We start from the raw sequence: 25,248 nt of genomic DNA, 5'->3' as shown, positions 1-25,248 counted from the left end.
CCATCTGCCACCCAGTGGATAGGGAAGAAGAAAGTTTGGTTATATCTTTAGTACTGTGAACTTTTTATATAATTGTTTTCATTATCAATTACTACAATAAAGGTGGGCTTCTTCAGCAGTAACATCCCAACAGAAAAAAAGATCAGACTGGTAAAAAAAATTCTTTTATATATGACTTACCTTGAAAAGTCCATCACTCAGGCCCCTATAAAAATGCAAACACTTACCTCAGCATATTGTGCTACTGAACCGGCCTCAACTGCATAGACTCTATGAGCTCCAGCTTGTACAGCAAAAATGACAGTATTCCTGATCCACAACCAACATCCAAAACAACCTGGAAGGAAATGAGAAGACAAAAAGGGGTAAAAACACATACCGGAGCTTTGAGACCAGACAATTAAAGTACTGGCTTTGATTTTTACAAGTGGTCTTACTTTGGCCAAGTTATGCATCTTGCTGAGACTCCCTTTTCTCATATGTTAAACACGGTTAGTACCTCCCACCTTTTAAGGTTTGCTGTAGGGACAGAGGATGAGCTGGCTGGATGGCATCACTGACTCGATGGACGCAAATCTGAGTGAACTCCGGGAGTTGGTGATGGACAGGGAGGCCTGGCGTGCTGCGATTCATGGGGTCGCAAAGAGTCGGACACGACTGAGCGACTGAACTGAACTGAACTGTAGGGATTAATATGAAGTGTATACAAAGTACTTGGCACATAATTGTTTTTTCTCAAATTATTGCTATCATTTCTACAGCTTCTTTATTACATGGTTTGCTTTTAGGATATTTAGGACCAATAAAAGTAGAGCATCTTGAATGAACTTGTTTATCCTAAATATCAATATGAGCAAAATGAAAACTGTCTCCAATAATTCTTAGAATTATATATATATATATACACACACACACACACACACACACACATATATACACACGCAGGGATATGTGTGTGTATATATATACATATTCAGAAAAAAGCTAAAGATAAAGTCTTTCACCCACATAAACTGGGATATAAGCTTTCATTCTAGGTGCCCCCAAAAAAGTTTATATGAAGGGCAGAAGGGTATTAAGACAGTGGACAGATAGAATTTACAGAAACTTTTATTCTAGAATTTAAATCGACAAAATCACCACTGACTGGCACAAAAGGATAAGCCAATATTTGGACCTGCAGGCTGAGAGGAAGAGGTGGATGGTATGGACTGGATCTCTGGCCCAACACACTGCTGAAGCTGAAGTCTAAAGCTCAGTCTGATGGTTGAAAGCTTAGGATTCCATATTTCTGCCACATCTTTTATTCTTAGCATCTTTTAGCACTAGCTTTGAGCAAGGCATTTCACATGGCTCAAACCTTCACAATAAATGTATGAATAGATAGCATTATCGTGCCCACTTGTAAGATGACTAACCTGAAAATCAGAGACACTGAATGAGCCCAATTTCACCTAGCATAAGCAGGGGAACCAGGAGTTGAATCTGGGCATTTCTGCCTTCCAAGCTCATGTTTCATAAAATCACACACTGATTACTTAAGTTCATTTTTATAAATCTGACATTTTAACCCAGCAATACCAAGAGGCAATGAATGACAAGGAAACAAAGTATTAAATTTTTTTTAAGGAAAATTTATAACAGTTTTTACTTTTACTTTGATAGCAGGGAAAAATTTTCCAAAAAGTAGGAAATATTGGAGGTCGCACATTCATGTGTGTGTGCGTGTGTTTTAATTGCAATATCATACTGTGCTGACACAGATTCGGTGCCATTATTCTAAGAGAACATGCTGTTAGTAATGGGCCCACAGTGCTCACTTGTATTAATTCTAGAGCTGTGGCTGTATTCCATACGGTCTCCTAGGGCCGGGTAATTAGGAGCATTACCAATTTAAAATGTCTCTGGAATTTGCCGTCAGGCTGCCTATCCTTTTAGAAATACCGCTATTTATTTCTCCCCATCCTCCCTAGGAGCATCATCTTCACATGGTCCTGGTTTACTGCAAGAAAACTCACGACTTCTGGCTAAAGAACAGAGGCTCTGTAGGTTGGACAGTGCAACCCACGGCCCCCTCAAAAAAGGCACCATACCCAGAAGAACTTTTTCTGAATCTTCTTCAATTAAAAATAGAACACCTTCGATTTCTATGTTCAGTCCAAAATAGGGATACAAAATTAAGACACGACAGAAACCACCTGCTTGCTCTGGTGACAGGTGCCCCAGAAATGTGTGAAGGGAACATTTTATTAGGGTCTCACGAGGCACATCTTAGAGGAGTGATTTCAGTTCCCTTGATCCTTCAGACTAAAAAACAAAGACATGTTTAACCACTAGGAGAGAGACAGTGGAGAGAGGGAATGAGGAGAGAGAGAAAAGAGGTGAGAGGGAGCCTGACGTGGTTCAACTTTTTGCCAAATTAGGACTTTAAGTAGGAAGACGCTTTGACAGACCCAGACTCTATCTAGAGAAGAGCTGAAAACTATTCCCAAATACCTTATTTCAATAACTAATTTCAAGGCAAAACAACTTTATTCATTTGGGTGATTTCAAAACAGAGCATAGCCCTTGAAAAAGAATCTGATCGTTTTCTAGCATTATCCAGATAATGCCATCTGTTTCCCGCCTGTGTGTATATTTAAAAAGTTAACAAGTGAATTTTCAGTCTGGGGCTTGTAGAAGAGGGAGCAGAGAGGGAAGGACATTCTGCCTTGTCGACGTAGAGCCATGCAATGCTGGAAACAAAGCTGAGGGATGCTGAGAATACATTCTCTGGTGAAAAATGAAAGAGTCAAGGCAAATATTCAGCCTCTAATGGAAACAGACTCCCTTGGCCCTTTCCAACTGGGGTTTCCCGGACTAGGCGGAGAGAGGTCATAACGCAGTTAATTCTTTTACACCTTCTTACCTGGCACCTCAGGAAGCCGTGGAGCTGCCACTAATCACATCTTCTTGTCCTCACAGAAGATTATATTGAGCCTATTTTTTATTCTACCATTGGGAGGCCATCACAGAACTGGGTATGCTTGAGGATCTTATACTTCCTGGTCCTAAAAAAAACTCTCTCCCCTCAGACAGAGGCAAAAGGGAGTCATAAAATCCCCTTTCAAGTGTAAAGCAGTGGGTAGTTTCCAAAGGACGTTCCCTCGACGCTCTCTATGTGGTCCTTATGTCTCCCTGGGATACATAGTACATGGTAGGGCCCCCCTGTACTGAGAAGGAAACAGGCTTGCAGAGACTGTTTTCAGCCAGACGTAACGCGGCTGGTAAGGGGCAGGGCTGGATGGGAATGCAGTGCTCAGCCCTCGGCGGCATCACGGCCATCCTTCTGCAGAGTGACAAACGGGAGGAAAGCGTGGACTAGGAAGAGAGGCCCTGACCACACCGCACTCTGACTAAACATTTCCGACGGTTCATGTTCTTGGACTCTGGTTGGGATCAGCCAAGAGAAGGGACGACAGGAGGTCAGAGGGAGCGGCAGGAGGTCAGGGGACCTATTCTCCTGACCTTCTCCCTCCTGGGTCTCCATGGACTGGCTGTGTCTCCTCCGCCAAAGCCACGGCTCTGCTGAGCCTCCATTTCTTACAGCTCTGACTACTGTCTCAGGTTTCCAGCAACCACTGCTTCCTCTCTCCTGCTTTAGGCCGAGGGGTGGTAACTGGTCCCCACTCTTGCTGGTGCTAGGGATTCGCCATCTCATGCTGGTTCCCTACACTCTGCCCATAGCTTGTAAACGGTCCTGCCCTTTACCTCTCCTAAAGCACCTTGTTGGGTATGCCGCGTCTCTCCTGCAGGAACCCTGCCTGTTACACCAACTCTTCCCTCTGTTCCCCAGCAGGGAATATTTCCTTAACCTTCGCTCCCCCCCCAGGCTAAGTCGAGTGCTCCCGCTCTATGCTTTTTTATCATCACCTACTCAAGCCCTCGCTCTGCAACATTCACCACAGCTATACTTTTTTATTCAAGGAGGAACTATCTGATTAATTTCTGCTCCCTGTCCTGGATCCTAAGCTTCATTAAAGGAGAGACTTCTGTTTCTCAGGACACTCACTAAATCTTTGTTAAACAAACTGAACGAATAGAAATGGGTCTCACTAGCACAGAGAAGGAACATATTCATGATCCAAAAGATAGAGTGCAAATCCGTTAGCTCTGTGAGAAAGCACCTTCTGCCGGCATAACACATCCACTTCAACCTTGTGATCTTAACAAGCATCCTTCAAAGGATGACTTTCCTTTGATGGTGCCATACCATCATCACATTACAATCTAGTTAGCTCTGGTTTACCATGTTCCTCTAGAGACAGAATCCATCCTCAGCTCCCCCTGGATACACAGGCAGTTAACTATAGAAGTGGCTAATTTGGGGTTCATATGAGGCAGCAGCAGAAAATGGTATGAAATCCTTGCCAGGACTGATGGGGAAAAGTCAACAATCGGTCCAGGTGACAATGGTCCAACGCTCTGTGAATTTGTTTGTAAATAAAGTTTAAAAAAATATTAAAAAGATAAGGTCATTTCACATGTACAGATGATTTTAATTACATGCTCTTATGGTTTCCTGGGCAAAGAAATCTTGCAAAATGTTTGGACAGGGCTAAAAAAGCTCCAAGAGGGTTCAAAGATATTTATCAAGATTTACTAGGTTAAAATTAACAAAGAATACCCAGGTCCTTATGCAAACATGAAACACAACTACCCTGGAATAATAAAGTAAAAATAAACATGCACCATTGTTTTTATACTTACTTTGTACTAGGCTTGTTTAGTACCTTTACCTTATTTATGCATGACGATGACTATCAAACGTGGGCACCTTATTTTCTCCATAGTACAAATAAAGAGACTGAAAATTAGACAGAACTGAAGTCATACACTTAATAAATGGGCCGAGATGAGATAAAAACAAATGTACCTAACTGAAACGTTATGCTATTAGCCACTCCCCCAGTTTTGAGTCAAAGCTTTTTCTGTGTGCTGTTCATGCTACAGTAATAATACTGGGCACATTTAGTCTTCTTTTCATGCTACCTGTTTTACAACTATCTTCCAAGATTGAGGTCCTGACTATCCTACAATCAATTCTTCAAGTTATGCCAGTTGTTATGTATTCACTGTTTCCTTATTTGCTTGAGGGTATTAGTGGCTGCCCTGAACTGCAAACCCTAACTGTCATTTTTGTATGCCTCCTACTCCTAAATTGCGTCCTACCACTTGGCACTTTCACGGCCATTGCTGCGTCTTCCAGACATTATTTTATTACATCCATAGATACCACTATTGAACCATCCCAAGTTACAAGAACCCCATGCTTTCGCAATGTCATGTACTTTATCATCTTAGCTATCTGGGTTATGATGGGCTCATAGCCCATATTGATGGGCTCCCTACCCCACAGACTGCACCCAACTCTTCCAACAACCAAACTGCTAACTAATAGGTTGACTGAACAGCTTCTAGGGAGGAACAGAATGACTGAACTACACAGCCTTCTGTAGGCCACCACATCTCTCACTCTGGCTTTTGTCAGAGAAGAAAAACTCCAAATCACCTCAAGAGCTACAGAAGACATCCCTTTGTGGCCTCCACAGCTAGGTTTAAATCCTGTTCAGATAATTCGCACTTTCACTATGGCAGAAGAGTTCTTCAGTGACAGCTCCTCATAAGACAGAACTCTACAACTGTTGTGCAGTTAAACTGGCTTTCAACAAAAGGGTTGCCTGTATTTAAATAATGAGTATTTAATACTTATGAGCACCCTTGTTTCTCCCCACCCTGTTTCTACTGGCAGAGGACAGATAAATCCACCAACAATTTTTTCACCACCTTTTCACCAGTTCTCCAACTACTTTTCTCTATTATTATGGAAAATACAGAGATGCTGATCACTCTCAGCTTCTCTCCCCATGATTATCCCCCTTCATATGCTGCCAACAGACTCAGACAAGCTCACTCAGCTCTAAACCCTTTGGCATGCAATCATTCATCAGACATCAAAAGTGACTCCTACTACCCATTGTGCCAAATACGGCTAGATGCTGGAAATGCAGAGATGAAAATAACCTGTCTAGTTGGGAGAAGTACAATAATGTGTTCTCGTGGCAACGATAGTATTTTAACAGGCACAATGAAAGCATGAAAGAGGAATAGTTTGCTCTACTAAGGAGCTGGAAAGACTTCATTGAGACGACCCGAAGAGTGAAAATCGACAGATAAGTTGATGCGTGTCATATGAATGAAGGGGGTGGCGGGAGTTTGAAGCTGAAAGCGTGTGAAGGCACCAGTGAATGGCAGAGCCAGTCACGTTTGTTGTTCAGTCACCCAGCCTTGTCCAGCTCTTTGCAGAGCCCTGGGCTGCAGCACCCCAGGCTTGCCTTCCCGGGAGGCAGCAAGTTTTCTCAGGAGCATGATGTGTGTGGTAGAGACAGAAGTTGGGCGAATGGCTGAGAAATTAACAGCGCAAGAGCAAAGGGTGATGCTTGATTGTAAATGGTCTTGTACACGACACTAAGAGCTTGGACTTAATCCTTAAGCAAAGAAGGACCATAAAAATGTTTTCAGTGGAAGAATTATTTCATAGTTGGACTTCAGCAACATCCGAGGGCAAGGCATCAGAGGTAGCAAAGCAGACACTAGTAGTTCCTAGCCACCCTCAGTCCCTTCTTCCTTCCTATCAGAACCTCACTCGGTGTGATTTACGCCCCTGTGTGTGATTAGCTATCCCCAGTCCCAGCCTGGGAAGCTCAACCTTCAAAAAACTAAGATCATGGCATCTCATCCCATACCTTCATAGCATATAGATGGGGAAACAATGGAAACAGTGACAGACTTTATTTTCTTGGGCTCCAAAATCACTGCGAACGGTGACTGCAACCATGACATTAAAAGATGCTTGCTCCTTGGAAGGAAAGCTATGACCAACTAGACAGCATATGAAAAAGTAGAGACATTACTTTGCTGACAAAGGTCCATCTAGTCAAAGTTGTGATTTTCACAGTAGTCATGTATGGATGTGAGAGTTGGACCATAAAGAAGGCAGAGCACCAAAGAATTGATGCTTTTGAACCATGGTGTTGGAGAAGACTCTTGAGAGTTCCCTGAACGGCAAGATCACACCAGTCAACCCTAAAGGAAATCAACCATGAATATTCACTGGAAGGACTGATGGTGAAGTTGAAGTTCCAATACTTTGGCCACCTGATGCAAAGAGCTGACTCATTGGAAAAGACCCTGATGCTGGGCAAGATTGAAGGCAAAAGGAGAAGAGGGTGGCAGAGGATGAGATGGTTGGATGGTATCATTGACTCAATGGACATGAGTTTGAGCAAGCTCTGGGAGACAGTGAAGGACAGGGAAGAATGGTGTGCCGCAGTCCATGGGGTCACAAAGAGTCGGACACAACTGAGCAACTGAACAACAAGTCCCAAACAAAGGAGCCTGACTGGTTCAGGGCAATTATAAGTGGTTCTTTCCTCTTGCCAGTGATGGCTTTTATACATGTTGTGTGTAATACAATATTGCTAATAAGACCAGAGGGGAAGTCTGTTGGGAGCTACTGGAAAATTTTATGCCTTTTAAGACAGACACACAAGAAAGATGTTACTTGCTTCTTGGAAATGATTAAATTTAAATGTAATGTTCAGAGGAATTGGATTAATACATCTCAGAATCTCACTACATCCAGCATTTCAGCCAATTTGAATAGGATTTCCTCCTACTTGAGGCCAAAGTTATCTTAACTGGTACAAGTAGGGAAACTAATTGGAAAATATTTGCAATACTCTAGAAGGCAATGGCACCCCACTCCAGTACTCTTGCCTGGAAAATCCTATGGACGGCAGAGCCTGGTAGGCTGCAGTCCATGGGGTTGCTAAGAGTCAGACACAACTGAGCGACTTCCCTTTCACTTTTCACTTTCACACATTGGAGAAGGAAATGGCGACCCACTCCAGTGTTCTTGCCTGGAGAACCCCAGGGACGGGGGAGCCTGGTGGGCTGCCGTCTATGGGGTCGCACAGAGTCAGACACGACTGAAGCGACTTAGCAGCAGCAGCAGCAGAAAAGACACAGTAAGAATGAGAACTAAGAATCAGCTGTGGGACAAAGGGGAAGAGAAGAGCTGCAAAAATGCTGGGTTCATAGACACTAAAGAATTTGGAAACTGGAAAGTATAAGAAAAAGTCGAGATTGACTCTGGGTTCCTGGCTGAGGTGATGTTTATGACACCTTCAGTTTTTGCAGCTAGAATGGAATGCTTGCTTGCCTTCCTGACCAGCCACAGTGGCTGTAGACATTGCTTGTGCTGGTCTTTGAAAAGTGGAGCTGTTTCACTGCTGCTGCTACAGCCACTGCTGCTCACAGAGCCTGCAGCAGAGGCTTCTCCGGTCCCTCACACTGTGCATGGGCACAACTGAACAGAGCCCACCTCACTGAGACCACATGCGCTTTCTCCCCTGCCTCCTACTGCTGCGGAGGCACTACAGCCCCCATCTGGCATGCACGCAGCTGCACCTCGGAGAGTAAGGGAGGTAACCCTGTGGGGGCACGCTCCACCAGCGGGAGATGGCAGCCAGTGGAGAAACCATTCTCCTCGCCCACCCATGAACTATCTGAAGGCAAAGTGGTTTCGTATGATTTCTCTGAAGATATCTTATGACACCGAGCATTCAGTTTTTCATCAAGCGTTGGCTAGCTCAGTAACAGCCCCCCGCCCCCAACACCCCTGCCCTCCCTCTTTCCCTGCCTTGCTCCTGCTCTGGGGAGACTGCCCTCCCTAAGACAGTCCTAGCACATAAGCCTGTCCTGCATGATCTGCGATTTGGAGATCTGAGGCTAAGAAAACAGTGGTCCTTAAACAAAAGTCAATGTCTGTTGACATTTTTCTTTAATTCTGTCTTTTCTGGATTTTTGTACTTCTAAATTCTACACCTAAGCTACTACTCTGGAGTTGAGCGACTGTGTCAGCACCTCAGATTTAGGAAATTAAGCAAAAAGACGACACAGGCACAAGCTCTAGGTTCACTGATGCCCGAGTCCTACCTAGTTCAGGGCTGGAGAAGACCAGGTTCTGGTTTAGGACTTTGCTTTGTCAAATTTAACTGCTTTTACTGACTTGATTCTCTTTATCTATTTACCTTCTCATCTTGCAAAGTAGATATTAACACAAAGACATCTACGTTAGAAGTTCCTGCTGTACTGAGCCTTTAACAAAGTCAGTAACAAATAACAAAGTCAGTAGATGCTCCAAATTAGCCTTTCATGCCACTGTCTTATATGGAATGTGAAAGGTTCAGAAATTCAACCCTAGGAGGTTCTTAAAATGCACCGCCTTTTGTGGGAGGGGAATCCACCAGGCAGAAGTTAATAGTAAGCTAACCATAAAACCATGTCAGTGAAAACAACGTTCTTTTTTGCCCTGGCTCTCTCCCATGCACTGCTGAGGCACTGAGAATTTCCCCTTAGGCAATCTGTGCCTTCTTTAATGGTTCTGCAAAAGTGGCATCTGGTATGATTGTTATTAGCGCCACTTACCAGATATTGCTGGTTCTCCTTATGGGCACATGGCAGAACTGCATCCCTTGCCCTTTGGAAATCAGGAATGGCCATGAGCCTGGTGGACTACAGCCTGTGGGTTGCAAAGAGTCGGACATGACTGAGCACACACATGGCTCGCTTTGGCCCATGTAACGAGCCAGGAGTTAAGATGGGTCACTTCTGGGAGGAAGACTGAAGAATGAGGAGTGTGCTTTGCCACATACCCCTTCTCTTGGCAACAGGAATGTCACACATGGAGGCAGCTTCCTCAGCCTGGGTCTCAGGGTCAGAATGAGACAAAACACAGCCCTCAGCTAACCCGTAGTAGATTAAACAAGCAATATATAAAGCTCTACCGGTTTAAACCACAGAGGTCTGAGGACTGACTGTTACAGCTGCATAACCTAGCTCACCCCAGCAAGCCCAGCTAAGCCATACCCCTGCAGTGCTGATGACTCCTGATTCAGATCCCCAGTGTGTTCACAGAGCTCTGATGCTGTGCTGAGACTGGTGCAGCAGTTCACTCACTTCTTACAGTCATCACATGTTAAGTGTTCTTAACTCATTTTAAAATTGACTTCCAAAAGATTAAGGTCAAATGTCAGCATCTTGAAAGGTACAGAGACTGGCTTGGAGCACAGTTATCTTGACTAGAAAATCCATTTACTACATTAAAGCCCCTAGCTCCCTCTTTTCCAAATGCCCTGAAAAACAGTCTGTGATTGTTGTTTATTCAGTCTTCTTGGCTCGCCTTGAAAGCTGCACTTTGCTTTCATACCAAATGAAAGCACTTTCCTGTGCTGGTTCTGGCATCTTTCTCCAGTGCCCTCACAGGAGCAGAGTCTATCCAAGCTCAGAAGAATCCTGGCACAGACACACCATCTGCTTCACTCACTCGCATTCAGGAAATCTACGCGGGGGCCCCCTCAGGACTTCAGGGCCAAAGAGATCCGTTAAAACCAAGATCCATTTTCTACCTCTACCTCCTCACCTGAACTACAGAGAATCAATCTCAGGGATGAGTTTTTGTGGCAGACGATCTAACATGAACCTTGGCCTCTGCACCAGGCTGAAGTAGTGTCCTCCAAAATTCATGTCTACCCAGGATCCCTAACGTGACTGTATTTGGAAATATGGTTTTTACAGATATATCAAATTAAGAGTATCATAACTAGACTAGGGAGAGCTCTAAAGGCCTGGCACCATTACAAGGAGAGGGAGATTTACACAGAGACATAAGACACACAGGGAGAATGCTACCCGACAAAGATGAGACTGGAGTGATGCATTTTAAAGAAACACTGAGTACCGCCAGCAGCCCCAAGAAGCTAGGCAAATGCGAGGAAGGATCTTCCCCTAGAGCGTTCAGAGGGAGCATGGGCTTGCTGACACCCTGATTTTGGACTTCTGACCTCTGGAACTGGGAGAGAATAAATTTCTGTTGTTCTAAGCTACCCAGTTTGCAGTAATTTGTTATGACAACCCCCAGGAAAGTAAAACAGCCTCCAAAGTCCAAGTCAGAGGGAAATATAATACATACACAAAACAGACAAACATGATATACACGAAAAACATGAAATACACCAAACAGATACATATACATGTGTACATGTATCACAGAGACTGTTTTTCGCAACCACATCCTATCCTCATACACATTCCAAAAATCACATAAATAAAATATCAGTCTGATTACCAACCCAGAACATATAAAGAATGACTTTACATTGCTCCTAAAATCTCTGTGCAGTCCTAGCAGACCTGAATTCACATACAGCTCTTCCACTTAGGAGCCATGTACCTTCAAGCAAGTCAGTTAAATCTGTGTATCTCTGGTCCCTTTATCTATATCATGAGGCTAATAACATATCTTGAATTTGTCAGGTGGTGTGGTTGGTGTTTACCATTCTTTGGTGCCTCTCTGAACTCTCATCGGAACCCTCTTCCTTTGCTTGGGGGAATGGCCCACTTTGGAGGCACACACCTCCAACCTGGGAAGCTGCAGGAGTCTTACACTCTTTCCCAGCATCCGAGGCATGACTGAGGCTCTACAGATAAGATGCACTTTGCATGTGAAACCGACAGTGCACAGACTCAGACAGCACAGAATCCACGCTGGTGAGGTCAAGGCCATCTCCAGGTTCCAGCAGCGCAACAGAGAAAGGTCCTAAGGCCATCACTCAAGGGCAGTATCGGGTGAGGCTATGTATGCTGGGGCGTCTACATCCAGCTACACTGATGTCTCCCAGAGACCAATTCTGTAGCATGATTTTGGAAATTATTTTTGGTCTTATAGCCTCCATGCCTAGTTCTCTGATGATCTGCATACTTTTAGGAAATTCTTTTTTCTCTTTTTGTTCTTTATTTTCTTAAGTTAGCAGAGTTGGTTTCTGATGCTGGCAGCTAAGAACCCTGACTAACATACAAGGATTATAATGAGAGAAGATATGCAAAGCACCTAGCAGAAGTCACTTCCTTTCTTCCCACTTTCATACAGAGCTCTAAATGAGGATTCTGCTGTCAATGGTTAACAATACTCAGCGGTGAGAAGTGGAGGATGTGAAGAGTGGAAAAAGAAAATGTGGTATACATGCACAATGGAATATTATGTTGTCTTAAAAAAGGAGATCTTGCCATGTATGACATGGGGCTTCCCAGGTGGCTCGGTGGTAAAGAATCCACCAGCCTATGCAGGAGACATGGGTTCGATCTCTGGTTGGGAAGAACCCCTGGAGAAGGGAACGGTAACCCCCTCCAGTATCCTTGCTGGGAAAATCCTATGGACATAAGTGCCTGGGGGACTACAGTCCATGAGGTTGCAGAGAGTAGGCACGACTGAGCACGCATGCATGCATGCATACCATGTGCGACAATGGATGAACCTGGAGGACATTAGATTAAGTGGAATAAGTCAGACACAGAGGGATGAATGCTGCATGGTTTCACGTATATGAAGTAGAGTACAGAAGCGGAGTAGAATGGTGGTTGTTGCCAGTGGCTGGAGAGAGAGGAAAACAGGAACGTATTAGTCAAAAGGTACAAAGTTTCAGTTATGGAGGATGACTCACTCTTTCTTCCTAGACACCTATTTCACAGGTTAGTGCCTAGAGTTACCAACACCATAGTTGCATGTGTGCATGCTCAGTCGTGTCTGACTCTTTGCAACCCCTTGGACTGTAGCCCACCAGGCTCCTCTGTCCCTGCGATTCTCCAGGCAAGAATACTGGAGTGGGTTGCCATGCCCTCCTCCAGAAGTTCTTTCCAAATCATAGATCGACCTGGAGTTCCCTGCATCTCCTGCATTGCCAGGTAGATTCTTTACCACTGAGCCACATGGGAAGCCCCTCATGGGTGTATACGTATCCCCAAACTCATCAAGTTGTATATATTAAATATGTACAGCTTTCTGTCTGTGCTTCATACCTCATTAAACAGTTTAACATTTTTTTTCAGGAAGTGAGACCTGTTTTAACAGGTGTCAGCATGACTATCTGGCAGGCGTGTGCTGAGGCCTTTACTCCCTCTGTGATGAAGGCTGGCTCCCATTCATGCACCAGGCTGAACAAACAAAGCAGCAGCAGTTTTTAAAGTCAGAGAATTTCAGAGCAGGATCAGGTCCAGATATTCAACCAGACTGATGATAAGTTCACACCAAAGAAAACTCACACTGGACAAGCCAGAAGCTCAGGCTCTGCAAATCTGCACATCATCTGACAATCCGAACAGGTGGCTTTGCATGTTTGTTGTAGTTATTTATGTTTTCTTTTAAGCCTTTAAATCCCTGAATCCCTTCTGTCTAAGTCTACCTCACTTGTGGATGCACAAAGCAGCTGGGGATTCTCTCCTTTACTGAAAATGATTTTTTCTTTAAATAATAAGCTCCCGGCTCCTGCTTACTCTCACAAGTTTCCAGCAATCGGTGCCCTGACAAATGAAGTGTCAAAACATTTCCAAATTAAAACCCTACGGCTCATATAGCCCCACACCTTCAGCAGGATGGACTTTCCCTGCTTGTTCTGAACGCATACTCAAAGACACTAAGAATAGCCAGATGGCAATTAACAGAAACTCTGAGGAGGGCAGTGGAGTGGGTTCCAGCAGGGTCAGTTTCCTGGACAGATTCCAAATGGAGTTCTCAGCCAGCAGTGCTCCTGCCAAGGAAGGATTTTCATTAAAACTGCATGGAGGAGGCAGAATGAAAAATCAAGATTCGAAAGATTTAAAATTATTGCTGAGGTGGAAACTTCAGCACCATCCCTGAGACCATTGATAACAATAATACTTCCACTAAGGACTGAGCTGATATTTGAGGCCATGTACTGAGCACTTCCTATGCAGTGTATCATCCTGATCTCGCAAGGACTCTAGGAAGTAACTGCTGCTCTCACAGACAAGGAAATGGAAGCCCAGGTAGATGGCCTGTCAAGATCTCAAAGCAAACAGGATAAAGGTCTATGGCAGGTGCACAGTAAGTGGCCAAGTTGGAGTTTGCACTCAGCTCTCTGGCTCCAAAACCCGTGAATTTAACCACAGTGTAATGCTGCCTCATACATGCATGGGGATGTTTTAAGTAACCACAATCATTCCATCCTAAGCCCAGAGAAACCAAAGTCTCTCTTTGCAATTTCAGCCAACATTCCCAAGAGCAACCTCCCTTCCACAGGTTATATACACTACCTGGATTCAACTTCTGGCCTTCTCATTTATTAGTTGTATAAATTCAGGTAAATTATCAACATTCCCAAGTCTTAGCTCTCTCATCTCTAAAATGGCAAAAATACTAGTTTCTAATTAAGCTGTAATGATTAAAAAAAAAAAAAAACAACTGCTGCAACTGAATTTTTGTGCCCTCCAAAATCCATAGGTTGATACCCCAACCCCCAAGGTGAAGGAATTTGAATACCTGGCCTTTGGGTGGTGATTAGATCACAAGGGTGGAGTCATCATGGTGGGATTAGTGTCCTTATAAGAGGAAACAGAGGACGGCTTGCTTCCTGTCCCTCTTATGTGAGGACACGGCAAGAAGGTGGCTGTCCACAGACCAGGAAAGAACCTTCAGTCACCAGCTCTACAGGGACAATGATCGTGGACTATAAGAAATCAATGCTGTGGTAAGACACACTTAAGACATGCGGTCTAGTGTATTTTGTTACAGCATCCTGAACTAGGAAATAGTGTATGAAAAGCTAGCTCTTGGTGGTGCTTGCATATACTAAGTTCTTCAATAAATAATAGCCCCTGGGACTGAAAAGACCCTGATGGTGGGAAAGACTGAAGGCAGAAGGAGGTGACAGAGGATGAGCTGGTTGGATGGCATCACTGACTCACTGGGCATGAGTTTGAGCAAAGTCTGGGAGACAGTGAAGGACAGGGAAGCCTAGTATGCTGCGGTCCATGGAGTTGCAGAGTCAGACATGACTTAGTGACTGAAAACAACAAAAAAATTTATCATTCTAAACCCAAGCCCTTTTAGGTAATCAGTTTCAATGAGCAAGAAGACAAGAACTTAGTGAAAACGTAGCATCCTCCATGGACTCAAGAGGTTATTCTAGGATGGTCTTCAGTACGATGAAGCAAACAAAAAAGGATTTTAAAACATTCTGGGATTTGTGGTGGATCTGGTAGGTCTGGAGTTAGGTTGACCAACCATCCTGGTTTGTCTGGGACTGAGGGGATTCCTGGGACATTACAACTGGGATAACTTGTTCTTTCAGTTTTCAGAGGGGAGGAGATACTTTCAGAAGTGGACAGGACTGGAAACAAGAGAGCTCACCTCCCCTTCCCCTTTTTACCTCATAACAGAAGTGACCTATCTGCCTGGTGATGCTGGAAACCAGTCTGAGCTCGCAGAGCGCTGGTACTTGGAAGGGCCAGCCTGTCTACCCTCTGCCCAAGCACGTGTTCTTGAGTCTCCCATGTGGAAGCTTGCTGGGTGGGCTCGGGACCTGTCTGGGTAGACCAGACGTTCAGAACACAAGCGAGTGGAAAAGTTTAGTTTGGGGGAAAATGCGTGGGAACCTTGGACACATGTCCAAGTCCCATACTGCAAATAGCATTGCCAACAATAAAGCTGATACTGTGATTTCTACCTGACATCTGTGTCTATTTCTAAACTGGTTCAGAATTCAGAGGGGGAAAGGGATATAATTAATTATCAAACATGTCATTAATTATCACCGTCATAAACCCCAACAGATGGATGCCTATTTTATTTCATTGTCAGAAAAACCCATTCCAGGCTGGCAAGAAGAAAGTATTTCATAGAATCCAATAAGGTTAGAGGAGGGAGTGACCTTAGAGATGATCTGGTCAATATCTTTGTTTTCATAGATGAAAAGAAATACAAATGAAATAATAAAGTGACAAAATTCCTGTGAGATTCTGTGAAAAACTCATCAAATGCAGATTAGTAGTAGTTTGGGGAATGGTCTTTAAAGTTACAATAAGAATTAAAAACAGATTACAGATAATATAGAAAATAGGCTATAGATTAAAGAAAATAGATTAGAGATTAAAACTAAGCAATTTCAGAAGAAGAGAAGTTTCCCAAAAGTATTACTTCTAAGAAGCCTCTTCAAACCATCAAGAAGCAACCAACAGTTGACAGCTGAATTATATCAACTGTCAAAATAACTGTAAGACTTAGGTCAGTTAGACTGCTTATCCACAGTTCTGAATACCAGGTAGGGTGTGAGAAGAAAAAAGCTTTGTCCTCCTGTCCTCATCATGCCTACCTATCGTAACTGATCCTGCTCAGTAGGAATGTTTACTTCCTCATTGTTAACCAGGAATGCCCACTGGCAGAAGAAGGGTCCCGGTACCTCAACACATGAGACCCTTTGATCAGACAAGGCCATTTCTGGTCATACCTTCTTCTTTTGCCGACCAGAGTACCTATGTTTGATTTTTTGAAAATGTCTAGTTTTGGGTATGGAGAAGGAAATGGCAACCCACTCCAGTGTTCTTGCCTGGAGAATCCCAGGGACGGTGGAGCCTGATGGGCTGCTGTCTATGGGGTCGCACAGAGTCGGACACGACTGAAGCGACTTAGCAGCAGCAGCAGTAGCAGCAGGAATAATTTAGGAGAAGGCTTTGGCACCCCATTCCAGTACTTTTGCCTGGAAAATCCCATGGACGGAGAAGCCTGGTGGGCTGCAGTCCATGGGGTCGCTAAAAGTCTGACATGACTGAGCGACTTCACTTTCACTTTTCACTCTCATGCATTGGAGAAGGAAATGGCAATCCATTCCAGTGTTTTTGCCTGGAGAATCCCAGGGATGGGGGAGCCTGTTGGCTACCGTCTCTTGGGTCGCACAGAATCGGACATGACTGAAGCGACTTAGTAGCAACAGCAGCAGTTTTGGGTAAGTCAGAGAAAGCCAACCTCACTCTGACTGTCTCACTAAATGCAGCTATAAAACCTGGACAGAATGCATGGAGCAGCTACTTGAAGCCTCTGAAAAGTCAACAGTAGTGGAGAGACTGGGGAAGATGATCAGAGTTTCAGATACTACTGAGCCATGTATCTCCTTACCCTCAACTAGGGCCTGAACTCAGCACACCAGCTGAGGAGGCCAGAGTGCAGGCAAGAGAGCTCTAGCTGGGAGAAGGGAATACCTAATGCCCAAAGAGAGTGTGAAAATTCTAGTTTTTCCCTTGCTCTTTTTTTTTCTCCCCCCACCACCCTTCCTTTCTTTTTCCCTTTCCTACCTTCTTCTATGCTCCAGCCCAGAAATCTTAAGGAGTCATATCATCACATTAGCCCACACTATAAGAGAAGGGACACTTCTGCCTTCAGTGGTGCCACAGATCCGAAAGGCAGGGACCAAGCCCCATTGCTTCCTTTCCTCTCTTTGTCCTCTCTCTGCTTGGTGATACCTAGGCAAGGCCATGGACGTGCGTGGCAGAGGGAGCCTTTTGGCCAGAGACTAAAAGTGGTCTCAGGGAACCAGAAAGTACCAGGGAGACATGGAGAGGAAGGAACTGGGCAAAGAAACCCCAACATTCACCCTCAAACTGTACATGCACGGATCTGATCTTAATTAGCACATCAAAACTCTGAGAACTCTACCGAGGTGCCAGACTGACCACTGGGTGACACGCACATGGGATAGGGCCAGATGGCACCGGGAACACTTTGAAAGGTGAAATGACGTGGAAACCAGAGCCCCTAGCAGATCAACTAGTGGTGTGAGCCTAACCAGGCTGAACGAATCCTCAATTGGAAATATCAACACTCTCTATAGGCTTTAAACAAGACCCAGGGTCTCATAATATAATAATCAAGATGTATGGAAAACAACCCAAAATTCCCTGGCATAGGAAGACTGAGGAAGTACCAATTTCCTGGGGACAGATAATTAACTGTAGTGAACAGAGCAGTGACACAGATGTTAGAATTATCTGGCAAATCCTTCAAGTCACTATTATAAAAAAAAGTTCCCAGCATCAATCATAAACACTACTGATTCAAGGAAAAAATAAATGGTCTCAGTCAAGAAATACATGATGTAAAGAAAGAGCCAAATGGAAATTTTAGAACTGAAAAATACAATAACCAAAATGAAAAGTTCTCTGATGGGTTCAATAGCAGAACAGACATGAGAGCAGAAAACAAATCATGCGTAAATCAACTTCAAGCTGGGCGCCTATGTGTCACTATTTTTTCATATGTCTTTTCTGTGCTTTAATGAACTGTTTCACCACCATGAACTACATCAGGATTTAGTCGCTTAAACTAGAACCGATATATTATTTCCCCCAGCTCTGTGGGAAGGCTGGGCAGTTTCTCTATGGGGCGTGCCTGGATTCACTCCTGTTCCTGCATTCAGCTGGAGAGGTGGTTGGACAGGAAGGTCCAGCCTGGCCTCACTCATCAGTCTGGCAGTTGGTACTGGCTCCTGACTGGACTGCCTCACTTCTCCATCTGACCTCCCGATCTCAAGTGAGCTAGACGGGGCTTATTGTCATTATGGTGGTCTCAGTGTGCCAGGAGGGTGAGTGAAGCCAGAAGTCTCATGAAGACGGAGGCTCTGAAATGCGCACAACGGCATCTTTGTCATATTTTACTGATCGAAACGCATCCCAAGGACTGCGCAGAGATGAAGGACAAAAGATGAAACTATCTCTTCATGAAAGGAGCATCTATACAACTTTGTAAACATGTGTGAACACAGGGATGAGATCCTGATTTCACTGTTCTACCACATTCCTCCTGTAGAATTAATGCTGCAAATCTCAAAGGCCACTGTTCTACAGCGACTATGGCAGGAGATGAGATTCTGAGGCTCAGAGAAATTTAATGCTTTGCCTAAGACCACAAAGCTAGTAAGTGGGAAAATATGAAATTAGATCCCAGGACTGCTGATTCACTGACCCCTGATCTTGTTTTCTGAGATGAGCTATACAGTATTTGGAACACTTTGGCTGTTTAACAGGTAGGAAAATAATGGACAACACTTGTACTGTGTGTTAGCAATCATTCATCATTCAGATCCATTTTGTGAAGGAAATAAATGCAGGCACTTATGGAGTCTATGAAAAAAAAAGTGAAGTAAAGTGATACAATAAGAGCTATTCATTATGTAACAATAAAGCTCCTAACCTGTTCTGTGCATCAAAGCACAGTGCATTCAGCCTCTCGAGTTCCTGGCACTCAAAGCTTAACTCCCTCTTGAGGTAAAATTCACATAACATACAATTAGCTATTAACCATTTTAAAGTGTCCAATTCAGTGGGTTTTGGTACATTCACTACAATATGCAACCATTACATCTAGCAAGACATCTTCACTCCCTCACAAAAGGCATTGTACCTACTAAGCAGCCACACCCCAGGTCCCTTTCCCCCGGCCCCTGGGAATCACCACTCTGCCTTCTCGCCATGGATTTCTATTCTGGATACTTCCTATAAATGGAATCATATGAGCTTTGTAACTGGCTTCTTTCACTGAGCATGTTGCCATAGTTCATCTGCAATGTAGCGTGTATCAGCAGTACATTCCTTTTTATGAACAATATAAATATAAGCTGCTGCTGCTAAGTTGCTTCAGTCATGTCTGACTCTGTGCGACCCCAGAGATGGCAGCCCACCAGGCTCCCCCGTCCCTGGGATTCTCCAGGCAAGAACACTGGAGTGGGTTGCTATTTCCTTCTCCAATGCATGAAAGTGAAAAGTGAAAGTGAAGTTGCTCAGTCGTGTCCAACTCCTTGCGACCCCATGGACTGCAGCCTACCAGGCTCCTCCATCCATGGGATTTTCCAGGCAAGAGTACTGGGTGGGTTGCCATTGCCTCCTCCATAAATATAAGCAATATTCACAATATTCCACTATATGGATATACCATGTTTTGGTCATCTAGTCATCAGTTGATGGGCATTTGGAATTCTCCCACTTTTTGGCTAATGTGAACAGTGCTGTCATGATCATTCATGTACAAATGGTTATTTCAACACCTGCTTTTAATTCTTTCCATTAGGGACATAGTTAAAGCTGAATTTTGAGTCCAGTTTTTGATAAGGCTTCTTAAAGTGATGTGAGATTAATAAACTGCGGCCAGCATTACCTTATTTCTAAAGTCAGTGTGGTTCTGGAGGATGGCTCTGTGGTAAGTGACTGTCATCACAAAATCTCACATCACATTCTGCTGCTGGGAAACGCAGCCATAAAACTGTAAGGGAAAGAGGAGGAGAGGGAGAGTAAATGTGCCACAAGGCAGGACCTTCACGAACACATACAGCCACCACGGTCAAGGCACGCTTGCGGGGAGCAGAGGCTCAGAGGCTCTAACTCTCAGGGGAGAGGAGGCTCTGAGACATCGGTGACCTGTCCACATTGGCCCTATGGATAAGGCCCATAACTCTAAGGAGACGCCAGACTTCACTCTTGCTCCATACTATGGATTCAGGCCTAGATCTTGACCAACTAGTGTTGGGGGTTCCTTCCCAAAGCAGAGGCTGAAAGCACAGTGCAGTTCAGTCATTCAGTCATGTCTGACCCATTGCGACCCCATGGACTGCAGCATGCCAGGCCTACCTGTCCATCACCAACTCCCGGAGTTTAATCAAAATCATGTCTGTCGAGTCAGTAATGCCATCCAGCCATCTCATCCTCTGTCATCCCCTTCTCCTCCTGCCCTCAATCTTTCCCAGAATCAGGGTCTTTTTAAATGAGTCAGTTCTTTGCATCAGGTGGCCATAGGATTGGAGTTTCAGCTTCAGCATCAGTCCTTCCAATGAATATTCAGGACTGATTTCCTTTAGGATGGACTGGTTGGATCTCCTTGCAGTCCAAGGGACTCTCAATATCTTCAACATCACAGTTCAAAAGCATCAATTCTTCACCACTCAGCTTTCTTTATAGTCCAACACTCACATCCACACATGACCACTGGAAAAACCATAGCTTTGACTAGACAGACTTTTGTTGGCAAAGTAATGTCTCTGCTTTTTTAATATGCTGTCTAGGTTGGTCATAACTTTTCTTCCAAGGAGCAAGCGTCTTTTAATTTCATGGCTGCAGTCACCATCTGCAGTGATTTTTGAGCCCTCCCAAAATAAAGTCTGTCACTGTTTCCACTGTTTCCCCATCAATCTTCCATGAAGTGATTGGACCAGATGCCATGATCTTCGTTTTCTGAGTGTTGAGCTTTAAGCCAACTCTTTCAATCTCCTCTTTCACTTTCATCAAGAGGCTCTTTAGTTTTTCTTTGCTTTCTGTCATAAGGGTGGTGTCATCTGTGTATCTGAGGTTATTGATGTTTCTCCTGGAAATCTTGATTCCAGCTTATGCTTCAACCAGCCAGCATTTCTCAGGATGTACTCTGTATATAAGTTAAATAAGTAGGGTGACAATATACAGCCTTGATGTACCCCTTTCCCGATTTGGAACCAGTCTGTTATTCCATGTCCAGGTCTAACTGTTGCTTCTTGACTTGTATACAGATTTCTTAGGAAGCAGGTCAGGTGGTCTGGTATTCCCATCTCTTGAAGAATTCTCCACAGTTTGTTGTGATCCACACTGTCAAAGGCTTTGGAATAGTCAGTAAAGCAGAAGTAGATGTTTTTCTGGAACTCTCTTGCTTTTTCCATGATCCAGCGGATGTTGGAAATTCGATCTCTGGTTCCTCTGCCTTTTCTAAAACCAGCTTGAACATCTGAAAGTTCACAGTTCACATATTGCTGAAGCCTGGCTTGGAGAATTTTGAGCATTACTTCACTAGCGTGTGAGGTGAGTGCAATTGTGTGGTGGTTTGAACATTCTTTGGCATTGTCTTTCTTTGGGATTGGAATGAAAACTGACCTTTTCCAGTCCTGTGGCTGCTGCTGAGTTTTCCAAATTTGCTGCCATATTGAGTGCAGCACTTTCACAGCATCATCTTTTAGGATGTGAAATAGCTCAACTGGAATTCCATCACCTCCACTAGCTTTGTTTGTAGTGATGCCTCCTAAGGCCCACTTGACTTCACATTTCAGGATGTCTGGCTCTGAGTGACCACACCATCATGATTATCTGGGTTGTAAAGATCTTTTCTGTATAGCTCTTCTGTGTATTCTTGCCACTTCTTAGTATCTTCTGCTTCTGTCAAGTCCATACCATTTCTGTCCTTTATCGAGCCCATCTTTGCACAAAATGTTCCCTTGGTATCTCTAATTTTCCTGAAGAGATCTCTAGTCTTTCCCATTCTATTTTCCTCTATTTCTCTGCATTGATCACTGAGGAAGGTTTTCTTACATCTCCTTGCTATTCTTTGGAACTCTGCATTCAAATGGGCACATCTTTCTTTTTCTCCTTTGCCTTTTGCTTCTCTTCTTTTCCCAGCTATTTTTTAGACCTCCTCAGACAGGCATTTTGCTTTTTTGCATTTCTTTTCCATGGGGATGGTCTTGATCCTTGTCTCCTGTACAACGTCATGAACCTTCATCCATAGTTCTTCAGGCACTCTGTCTATCAGATCTAATCCCTTGAATCTATTTGTCACTTCATAATTGTAAGGGATTTGATTAAGTTATACCTGAATGGTCTAGTGGTTTTCCCTACTTTCTTCAATTTAAGTCTGAATTTGGCAATAAGGAGTTCATGATCTGAGCCACAGTCAGCTCCTGGTCTTGTTTTTGCTGACTGTATAGAGTTTCTCCATCTTTGGCTTCAGAGAATATAATCAATCTGATTTCAGTATTGCCCATCTGGTGATGTCCATTTTTAAAGTCTTTTGTGTTTTTGGAAGAGGGTGTTTGCTATGACAAGTACGTTCTCTTGGCAAAACTCTATTATTAGCCTTTGCCCTGCTTCATTCTGTATTCCAAGGCAAAATTTGCCTGTTACTCCAAGTGTTTCTTGACTTCCTACTTTTGCTTTCCAGTCCCCTATAATGAAAAGGTCATCTTTTTTGGGTGTTAGTTCTAGAAGGCCTTATAGGTCTTCATAGAACCGTTCAACTTCAGCTTCTTCAGCATTACTAGTCAGGGCATAGACTTGGATTATTGTGATATTGAATGGGTTGCCTTGGAAATGAACAGAGATCATGCTGTAATTTTTGAGATTGCATCCAAGTACTGCATTTTGGACTTTTCTGTTGACTATGATGGCTACTCCATTTCTTCTAAGAGATTCTTGCCCACAGTAGTAGATATAATAGTCATCTGAGTTAAATTCACCCATTCATTTTTAGTTTGCTGATTTCTAAAATGTCAATGTTCACTCTTGCCATCTCCTGTTTGACCACTTACAGTTTGCCTTGATTCATGGACCTATTTCCAGGTTCCTATGCAATATTGCTCTTTACAGCATCAGACTTTACTTCCATCACCAGTCATATCCACAACGGGGTGTTGTTTTTGCTTTGGCTCTGTCTCTTCATTCTTTCTGGAGTTATTTCTCCACGGATCTCCATAGCATATTGGGCACCTACCAACCTGGGGAGTTTATCTTTCAGTGTCCTATCTTTTTGCCTTTTCATACTGTTCATGGGGTTCTCAAGGCAAGAATACTGAAGTGGTTTGCCATTCCCTTCTCCAGTGGGGCACATATTGTCAGAAGTCTCCACCATGACCTGTCCATCTTGGGTGGCCCTACACGGCATGGCTGATAGTTTCATTGAGTTAGTCAAGGCTGTGGTCCATGTGATCAGATTGGTCATGAAAAATACAGGGGACTTCCCTGGTGGTCCAGTGGTTGAGAATTTGCCTTGCAATGCAGGGGATATGGGTTCAATCCCTGGTAGGAGAATTTAGATCCCATATGCCACAGAGCAACCAAGCCCACATGCCACAATGACTGAGCCCATAGGCCGCACCTAGAGAGTCCGTGTGCTGCAGTGATGGGGCCCACAGGAGGCAATGACGATCCTGTGTGCTGCAACTAAGACTCAGTCCAATGAAAAAAGAATTAAAAAGATAAGTGAGAGAGAAAGAGGACAAGGCCAAAAGGGATGGCCCTGAAGAGTCTCATCAGCCTAGAGAGAAAGCAAAGTCTTGGATAGAAATCCCAGGAGAGGGTGGGGATGCGGCAGAAGGCACTGATGGTAGTAATCTGAGGAAGCACGCCGGCTGGGTGGTGTGTGCATGTACGTCCATGAGCATGAGTCAGGAATAAATATTTTGACTGTAATGGTCACCATTTGGGAGAGTTCGCTATGTGCTGGGCACCATGCGGAGTGCTTCACTTATATCCTCTAATCAAATTACATCACCAGAACAATCAGATGAAATATGTTCCCCAGATGAGGGAATGTTCCTGCTGGTCAGAGGACCACACGTTAAAAACCACTGCATTCTATTCTCTACCCACCACCCCACCCAGGTGTGTGTCACTTTGAAATGACACAGTTCTGCCAGGGGCCACTTCCCTGACCTTGAAGTACTGTGCAGCAGACACCTTTCCTGTCTGCTGGCTGAAGCTGAACACCGAGTGTTCCTTTTTCTCACGCTGGTACCTTCGCAAGGTATTTGAAAATGCACTGAACTCTGCAAGGAGAAGAGAGAAGATCTATTTCTACACCTTGGAAACCACAGCATTACCCTTCAAAAAATTCCAACTGAGAAAATATTAGAAGATTAAAACAGCACGTTCACCCCAGAACACATGAGTGATAAGGGGTGGCAAGGTGGGAATGGGTACCACTCTCAGCTGTGACACCCTTATTTACACTTGTCAGACTATCTGCATTCACAAATGTCAAGTGCGAGAGTGGAATGGAACACGGGCAGAGTTTGAGCTCATCAAATTCTCCTGGTACCATGCTAACAGGGCTCACAGGCTTATCCCCAGTACGTGCACGGGGGAAGGCAACTGTTGATGGTAAGAAAAATAATGTATATGTGAATACAAACTATAGATGCATCTAAGTGTGTGTATATATATAATCTCAGTCTAATGGGCTTCCCTGGTGGCTCAGATAGTTAACAATCTGCCTGCAGTGCAGGAGACCTGGGTTTAATCCCTGGGTCGGGAAGATCCCCTGGAGAAGGGAATGGTTACCCACTCCAGTATTCTTGCCTGGGAAATCCCAGGTACAGAGGAGCCTGGTGGGCTATAGTCCATGGGGATCGCAAAGAGTCAGACATGACTTAGTGACTAACACTTTCACTTTCAACCTCATTCTATTATCATAGTGACAGTTTTGTTTTGTTTTTTTTTTCACATTTAGTATTCCCTAAGCGTACAGAGAAAGGGTAAAATAACTGGGAATATGTGACTATATAAGGGAATGATTTT

The 25,248-nt window shown here is 44.0% G+C and overlaps 1 protein-coding gene across 1 annotated transcript in view; it reads right to left on the bottom strand.

Moving 5' to 3' along the window:
• The window catches only part of LOC120862727 (histone-arginine methyltransferase CARM1-like), a 265,923-nt gene that overhangs the window by 100,524 nt on the left and 140,151 nt on the right, over window positions 1-25,248 (bottom strand). Inside the window, 4 exon segments of the mRNA XM_040239169.1 lie at window positions 228-298; window positions 301-337; window positions 20,099-20,203; window positions 24,385-24,497. Coding sequence (XP_040095103.1) covers window positions 228-298; window positions 301-337; window positions 20,099-20,203; window positions 24,385-24,497 — 326 coding nt within the window.

This window comes from Oryx dammah, unplaced genomic scaffold, assembly GCF_014754425.2.
Source record: "Oryx dammah isolate SB20612 unplaced genomic scaffold, SCBI_Odam_1.1 HiC_scaffold_1, whole genome shotgun sequence".
Classification (NCBI taxonomy): Eukaryota; Metazoa; Chordata; class Mammalia; order Artiodactyla; family Bovidae; genus Oryx; species Oryx dammah.
This window is presented reverse-complemented; position numbering and strand designations above follow the sequence as displayed.